Source organism: Amyelois transitella, chromosome 5 (assembly GCF_032362555.1).
Source record: "Amyelois transitella isolate CPQ chromosome 5, ilAmyTran1.1, whole genome shotgun sequence".
Taxonomy (NCBI): domain Eukaryota; kingdom Metazoa; phylum Arthropoda; class Insecta; order Lepidoptera; family Pyralidae; genus Amyelois; species Amyelois transitella.
In genome coordinates, this window is record NC_083508.1 from 5,945,889 (window position 1) to 5,954,697 (window position 8,809).

General features: G+C 33.1%; 1 protein-coding gene across 8 annotated transcripts; it reads right to left on the reverse strand.

Moving 5' to 3' along the window:
* Positions 1-380: 380 nt before the first annotated feature.
* On the reverse strand, positions 381-7,918 carry LOC106139072 (NADPH--cytochrome P450 reductase). Of its 8 annotated transcripts, none has more exons than XM_013340414.2 (11): positions 7,838-7,918; positions 7,405-7,544; positions 7,190-7,305; positions 6,511-6,693; positions 4,954-5,081; positions 4,312-4,526; positions 3,932-4,129; positions 3,572-3,735; positions 3,225-3,399; positions 2,984-3,141; positions 381-2,495 (listed from the first exon to the last, which is right to left on the reverse strand). In XM_013340414.2, exons 2-11 carry the CDS (start codon positions 7,510-7,512, stop codon positions 2,351-2,353), a joined length of 1,590 nt encoding a protein of 529 aa, XP_013195868.1. In that variant the 5' UTR covers positions 7,513-7,544; positions 7,838-7,918; the 3' UTR covers positions 381-2,350. The 8 variants fall into 8 exon arrangements, with proteins under 8 accessions (XP_013195868.1, XP_013195871.1, XP_013195869.1 ...); XM_013340417.2 differs by having other exon boundaries at positions 7,405-7,518; positions 7,720-7,886; XM_013340415.2 differs by having other exon boundaries at positions 7,720-7,885.
* Positions 7,919-8,809: the final 891 nt, after the last annotated feature.

The window sequence follows — 8,809 nt, forward strand, 5'->3', positions numbered from 1 at the left end:
TGTAACGCCCGATCCCATATTCGATCCTTATCCATTTTTAACCTATTATTGAGATTTCAATTTGAGTGTGCCAATAATATATCCACAGTCCACATGAGTGCGATTCATCCACGTTTGGTCCTATCGCACATCACGGATGTGGCAGTTTGATTCTTATTGAGTTCTCTATCCTATCTTAGAATTTTGACGTTTCTTTCGAAAGGTGTTATGATTCAAATTTGCAATCTCGTATTTCTGGGATTTGCTATTGTATGGGATTCTATACCACTGTGAGTGATTGATGACTGTTCATTTGACGATTTCTTTGTCTTCATAACTTTCCGTTCCGTCCACGTATTGTAATCGCCGGGATGAACGCGGTCTAATTAAACAAGTTCAAATTTGTGAAATAAGTTATTATTAAAATACATAATTCTTATGTTGAAAATTGTAATTTGTTTTGCTTAACAATGCAATTGATATTTCCATTAAAATAAAATAAAGAAAACGTGCAGAATTGAGATTGGTAATGTTGTACTCTGCCGCAACGCCCCCTGTTGGAATTTTTGTTCTACCTATGGCAATTTAATGTGCAACAGAAGAACATTATGTACAAAAAACAATTAAGTACGTACGTACAGTAAATTTGAGAAAAAATGATACTTTATAGTGCGCTGCTAGAGAGTATATTCTACAGCAGCGCCACTCAGAATACTTACTTGTATTTATACTACAAAGCTGATTATTGAGTTAGACGATGTACGAACGTTTATTAGTATGTACGTCTTAGAATAATAATGAAAATGTAAGCAACTATTGTTTTATCTAACTTTAAAAGAAAGACCGTAGTTAAGTACTTTGCAGTGAACAATTCTTCTTTCCTGGTAATAAGGCAACTGTACAGTAGTTCCTGAGATTATCGCGTTCAAACAAACTAACTCTTCAGCTTTATAATATAAGTATAGATAATAAATACTTATATAGATAAACATCCAAGACCCAGGCCAATCGGAAAGTTCTTTTCTCATCATGCCCTGGCCGGGATTCGAACCCGGGACCTCCGGTGTCACAGACAAGCGTACTGCCGCTGCGCCACAGAGGCCGTTAGATAATGATTACATACATACACATGGCACTTTCTATACGTGGCAGACAGAGCAAGCAGTCTTGAAAAGACTGAAGATATAGCATTTTACGGTATAATAATTTATAATGTAAAAAATTAATACATACATCACAGAAAAATAAATATATTTAATAATGGCTACTATGATTTTCTATCCTATGCTTTACTTTGTTTGTTTATACTTTTTTAATTTTGTGGCAAACATTTGCAAGATTCCCAACCCAACATGATCTTCGTGGATCGAGCTTTAGCCTTTGATACACATTGATATTGTAAAAATTCCAGAGAGCGCCCGCAACTCCATCTAAAAAATCCGTTAACTTCCCGTGAAATTTCAGGAATCCTTCTTAGTGCATCCCTAGACCACATAAGAAAACACCCACATGTCAAATTTCAAGTTTTTCAACCCAGCTGTTTGTCACTCAGTAATAGCAGTTTTATAAATGTATACATAATTATTATATCAACACTATTAAATTAAATAATATACAATGATTTTTTCATTAAAAAATAAAAGATGCATTCTTACATAGATTTTTCATGACTTTTTTTACATAGCACTACAAAAGTATATTGCTCGACATGTTATAAATTCAGTACCTACATTGAAAGGATTAAAAAAGAATTAACTAGCATGGATTGTTACTAGATCGATATCGAAACTAAAATATCACAAAAAATATTTTCTCGTCTATACAGGTAGGGCTTTCAAGCATCATGCAACATCTACTAGTTAGGTATATTACGCTCAAAATTAGGAGATACTTTTTACCACGAAAATGTTTATTAAAATAAATAAAACAGTGAAAAATCATATCAACTATAAATACCGTGAATTCAGCAAGTTATGTACCTTAGAAAGTGTAGAGTATCACAAATTTTAGCCATTTATTAAAATACTGACCTGACTGACTGACTGACTTTAGCTTTAACCCTTTAGCGACTTTGTACTAAGAAAAATATAGGTACATAAGGTAACTTGTATCCCGCAAAAAAGATTTGCGTAAGACGACAATGTGCACGTGTATGCAATAAAAACATTAATTATTTTACATTAATCTCTTGATAAATCAGTAAACGCGCATGGGAACGCGGAAATATAGTAACGAAAAATATGTACCTAGTAATTTATTTTACATCACTTCGGAGTTGGCTAAAGGTAAAGTTTTTATGGTCGCCTGCCTGCCTCACACAGCATTAACGTTATATAAATTCGTGCTACTTAATTACAACAATGATCCAAAATTAACTCCATGTATCCGAGCAATATTTCTTGGTAGATTTTAGATTGTTAAGCAATTTGACGGCGTCTTGGTGTGATTTTCCTCCAATCTCCCTTATGCTCTTGAGGACGATATCTCTCACATTGACAGCCATATTATTAGCATCCCTGTGCATAAAAAATATGTAAAGTTATTATACGCACACCTCGGACATACCTCGGAATCATATCGGCAATATTTTAATTAAAGTTTAGATGTGCAATTTACCAGAACTTGTTGATTCCAATCGTGGTTTCTTATAACAAAGAACAACCTCATTGTATGTTCCCAGTTTCACAAAAAGATGCTTCTAATAAAATTCCTTAGTTTATATACTTCGATCAAGTATAAAAATTAAATAAGTATTAAAAATATATCAAGTAGGTATATCTTTTTTCTTTTTAGTTTTTCGAAGGCTATATACGACAAAAATAAACCTACTCGCAAGGATCTGTTCTGTTATCTTTTGTTTTGCAGAGGGCAGGTGACAGTCGCTCTGAGTAAAAATTATCTCATAAAATAGTCAAGTGAGGTAGTATTGGAACCAGGTTTTGAAGTACCACCACAAAGGATATAACCGGAAACAGATTAATGATGACTATAAAATGGAACTTACCCACACACATAAAAATGTCCATTTCGGTTGCCTAGAACATTCCAAATTTGCTCCAGATTTTGCTCAAGCAAGTGTGTCACGTATACTTTGTCAGCTTGATCCCGGGAGAACGCCAAGTTCAGTTTTAGGAGGCCACTTTTTTCATATTCTTCCAGCTCCTAAATATATTGAAATATCGTCATTTTAATTTTATTATTTTTAATTAACATTTACGAAATATATAAAAAAAAGAAATACTTACCTCCTGGTATATAAAATCTTGATGTCGATGCCTGCATCCAAAATAAAGAATAGTGTCACCGACTTCATTGCCGTTCCTCTGAGCGTGGGCCCTCTCTTGTAAAAATCCGCGGAAAGGTGCCAGCCCCGTCCCTGTACCCACCATGATAATAGGTGTTTGCATACTTTGTGGTAACCTGTAATTAAATATTCAGATTAAAACTGCATTGGGATAATGTAGACGTAATTTTCCTCCTACCAAACAGACCTCCATCTTCTAAAGTGGATGTACTAAGTTTCGCCAGCCTAAGTTGGTTCTGTTTACACTAGACATGTGCTCTTCACAAGGTTGGATTACAGGGTTCTTACCTAAATTCTGATTTCCTTATGTAAATGGGTACGCGAGGCAAGGGCTCGCCCTTCTGCGGCTTGTTCCCCGCGAGCCAGGTGGTCGCAACTCCTTGTTTCACGCGGCCCGACTTGGTCTTATATTTTACAACCACCGCCGTCACGTGAACTGATTCTGGGAACAACTGTTTATGTGTTTATAAACAAAGTCATATTATTTTAAAGATTGGATACGGTAACAGGAAAGAGTTTGCTCATAGTGTTTAGGAGCTGTTCTGAAATGGGTATTTCATTTATTTATATCCAATAACAGGTAAAAATTTTGACGGTTGCCAATTGCTAGGCAAGTCACGTTTTATTAAGATAAAACTAGTTACTAACTTTTGGACTAGAAGATATTGAATAATATCTTGGTTGAAGATGTGGCAATAAACTACATATGTGATTAAGAGGAGGCCTACAAGATTTAATGTCTTCCAAAATATGTACAATATTGGGACTTGCTTCTTCAACAAATGATTTGTACAATGTTTTGCCTTCTTTAGAGTTTGTTGCCATCAGTAACATTTTATTTTTGTCCTGAAAAAGAAAACAAATTACTTAGATCATATTAAGCTTTTTTAACATTGTTGTCAAGAAGTGTTTAAAGTACTGTTATTGATAATTAAAAAAATTAATGGTTATGATTTATGGTCTATCCAATTTTGCCTATGATGATAGCGATTGTAAATAAAACTAAGTCAAGCAAATTTGTAACTTACACTTTCATTGCTGCAATATTCAGCCAACTTCCTAATAACATCTGTAGAAGGTAATGCAGTGATTTCAATATAATGGGACAATGCCGTTCTGTACGAAGTTATCTGATTGCCTTTGTTGGCTAAAGTGATCCCTTTACTGAGATCTGTATTTGTCAATTCTCCTAGGCGTTCAACCAATCTAGAGTTATTTTTAGGATACACTGCCACATAGTCACCTGAAATAGAGAAAGAATTATATTGAATAGGCATTGCACCTTCATGCTTCTAATAGACAATATTCATTGTCACTTTTGGATTTAGATTGTGTTGCAAAAGTTGTTTATAATCTTAGTTACCATAAATATCTTCGAATAAATGTTTACTTCCCTTTCACATTTTATTATATTTTTCTACTCAACCTTTTAAGCTGATCATTGTTAATTAAATTTATAATTTGGTTCTAGGAAAAAAAGTGGCATGAAATATAAATAAACTACAAAAACAAAACTGAACAGTCTTCTTACATATCAAAATGTATATAAATAGTCTACTTTCTTTCCTGACTTCAAACTTTATACAAAATCAAAATAAAGGGAATACTAGAATTTCATCTTCCATCATCGTCTCGCACGAAATCCTTGTAGCTAAGGATGACAAACATACCAGCTTCATATTCCATTTTAGAATCAGATATATCAAACTCCACATGAAGACATGATCTATTTCCACCTTTGTGTAATTCCTTGTTGGTAATTATTTGAGCTAAGAACGGATTGTTAGCATCAAAAGGTCTACAAAAGAAAATATACATAATGTTTTAGATTAAATATAAAAGATCACAATGACAAGACTATTGTGTAAGTACCAACTGTCATCGGAAATGACCAAATCACTAGTAAAACATGGTTCAAAGTGGTGAGATCATTAGGATATCACTGAGGTGATCACATGGTGTTCAAGTCAATCTATGTAGTCATTTGTTATTATCTCACTTATCTTCATGCAAGATTAACAAGATTTTTATGATTGTACATAGATAACTTTTTGACAACTGGAATACATAGAAAAACTTATATAGAACAAATAGGATAGAATAAGCTAGCTCTAAAGGAACTTCAAGACTGTGTGATACAAACTAAAATATCACATTTTATAACAAGCTAGCCCGCATAAGTAGTATGCCCTTAAATATCATGGAGATTGATTCAGTTGTTTAACTGTGAAAAGATAACAAACTAACTTTCAGTTATAATACGAGGTGTGTTCAAAAAGTATCGCGAATTTTGAATTTTCGCGGGTTACGTGTATTCGAATTTTGATCTTTTTGTGGTTTAATGTTAGTACTCATGTCTCTCACTTATGACGACAAGCTCGGCCATGTTCAATGTTCACTTAATTGTTGACAGCTGCTTTGCTTGCATGTGTTTTGGATCGTCTTTGATTTTTACCTATTAAAAAAAATGGATCAACAAATCTGTATCAAATTTTGTGTGAAAACGAAATTAAGTGCGCGGATGCATTCCGAATGTTGACTGTGGCATACAGAGAAGCTACCTTGGACCGAAGCAATGTTTATCAGTGGTACAAAATGTTCTCAGCAGGCCGAGAAGATGTGAACGACAAAGAGTGTGCCGGACGCCCGAGCACTTCAACTTCAACAACAGACGAATAAATTAATGAAGTGGAGAAAATGACATTGGCCAATCGTCGAATCACCATTAAGAGAAGTTGCTGGAAACATAAAGAAACCGCCAGAAACGCCCGGATTCGTGGAAGAACAAAAATTGGCTTTTGCACCACGATAACACCCCTGCTCACACATTGTTGCTTGTGCGCGACTTTTTGGCCGAAAACAACACACTAATGATGCCGCAGCCACCGTATTCCCCAGATCTGGCCCCTGTGACTTTTTCTTGTTCCCTAAACTAAAAAACCCATGAAAGGACTACGTTATGCTATGCTTGATGAGATAAAATGGCATCGAAGGAGGAGCTGAAAAAGAAAAAAAAAATGATTTTTTGAAGTGCTCCTCACACACCTCGTATTAGAAATTCATTAACAGTTGTGTATATTTGGTTGTACTGAGTAAATTAAAAATTACTGGACCAATCTTAATGTTATTTAATACAAAGTGAGCCAAAACCTTCAGGACAGGCTACTTCTTTTGAGAAATTCACACAGAATTGAACAAGTAAGTTCAAGAAAGATTAAGTAACTTACAATCTTTTTATTTGAATGTTATGCAACTTGGCTTTCCCATAACATATGTTGCCAAGCTTAGTGTTTTTGGGTACATGATTACTTTGTTGGAATTTGTATGATGAATCTTTTTTGTTCAAATTTGGAATATGGAGTATCTCTGACCAGATTTTCTGTTTTAAACCTACAAAAATGTCTTTAACACTGTAAGAAAAATTACTGTAATTAAAAAAGACCTAAAGAAATGGACTGTGCTTTTAAACTATTAACAACAAAGAGAGTTAATAACAAAAATTTGTTTCCATTCAATTCAAACTCAGACCCTGTCAAAAGGTACAACAGGAATGTAATAAACCAATTGAAATTAATGCCTGTTTTCCCCAATGCATTAAAATTTTAAATGACAATGAAAAATATTTTTAATGAACACCATATTAAACAAAAAAAGAAATCATAAGACTGTTTAGCATTGTATTAAAAATTAAGGTCTGATATAAGTAAGTTGTGTTTTATGTGTAAAGAATAGGTACTTTTTAATTAAAATGTGTTAAATACAAAATATCCTTGGTCTTTAACCAGCAAGTCGTTAGTTTTTATTTTTCCTTTCAACCCCTCTTTGGATCATCATTTTTTTTTGTGTTGCCTGAAAGGTTTATTTATACCAAGATGATAATAATACACTAAATGAAAAGTCAGTTACCTTGTGCAGTTTTTATCCCATGTTACACAAATTTGGCAAGCATCAATACAGGAATTGGAATGTTCATCATTGTGACAGTAATTATCATCATATGACCTTTTGTTGAAATAAAAAACCTGCAGATATTATATGATATAAATTTGAATAAAGCATTGCTGTTGCTGTAAATATGTACTTGTTAAATGAATTTAGTTACCAAAGATCTATTTCCATACCTTATTTTCCAATTTACGTAATGGTGCTTCAATTCTTCTGTTTATAAGATTTGATAAGTAATGGGGTAAAGTCCTAATAATTGTACCCATATTTCGTGGTGCATCCATCCGAAACTGAAATTATCGGATTTCTAGCGAATCTACAAACCACTTTTATTAATAATTACATAATTATAATTAATAATTCCCACTCACAAAATTTATAACAAAAATGATGAAATGAAATAACCTCTAAAATGAAACTTATATAATGATTTTTATAATAAATATAAGAGAGAACATGAAAAAAAAATATTTCCTTATTACAGATACTACCGTTTCTTTTTAGGAAATACAGAAACAAATGCTTATTTTAATGAACTGCCTTAAAATAAGCTTGAAACATCGTAGGTACGTTCATTTCTAATTAAACACCAATAATAATAATGTATACCTATGACTTAAGAGTCATCACAAAACCCAAAACATTCACTGACGTTTTGTTTTATATTTAAATGATAAAAAATGATAATGTCATGATGCAATAAATAAATCGGGATACCAACATGGCGGAGTAGAGATGTTCACTTGTTCATTTAGTCTATAATATTTTATCGATGGATGAGTGAGTTAAGATTGTTCATTTCCGATCACATTGGTAACTATAAAGTTTAATACGAAAAAGTATTTGGAAATCAAATATAATTAATACCCTATGATTCAGATTATGGCTAAACCGCTGGACCGTCTGTGATGAAATTTGGTGTGGATGTAGTTAAATATTCGAGTTAAAATTAAGTTTACTTTTATGACGGCCTCTGAGGCGCAGCGGTAGTACGCTTGTCTGTGTCACCGGAGGTCCCGGGTTCGAATCCCGGCCAGGGCATGATGAGAAACAACTTTTTCTGATTGGCCTGGGTCTTGGATGTTTATCTATAAGTAAGTATTTATTATAAAATATAGTATCGTTGAGTTAGTATCTCGTAACACAAGTTTCGAACTTACTTCGAGGCTAACTCATTCAGTGTAATTTGTCCCGTATATATTTATTTTTGTAAATAAATCAATCATCCAAAGGGCTCTAATTAGTGATGTACCGTGCTCGGGAACATTTCCAGGGACTGAAAATTCTGCAGGAATCGCTGCCGGCAACGTTCCCAATATAGGATTTTACTGGGAATATTGATTAATTATTCTATTAATTTAAGTCAAACATATTATATTCACATATGTTTATATGCGCCTTGATACTTAAATCATAAATTATTCATTTTATATATAAAAATTCCGAAAATAATTATAATTTGCACAAAATGTTTGTCGGATGACTCCGAAATTCACTTTTAAAGGGTTAAGAGAAAAATAATATCAATAATTAAGAGATAAATAATAGCAATTGTTCGTGTCTTCTTTGAAGTATTTATGT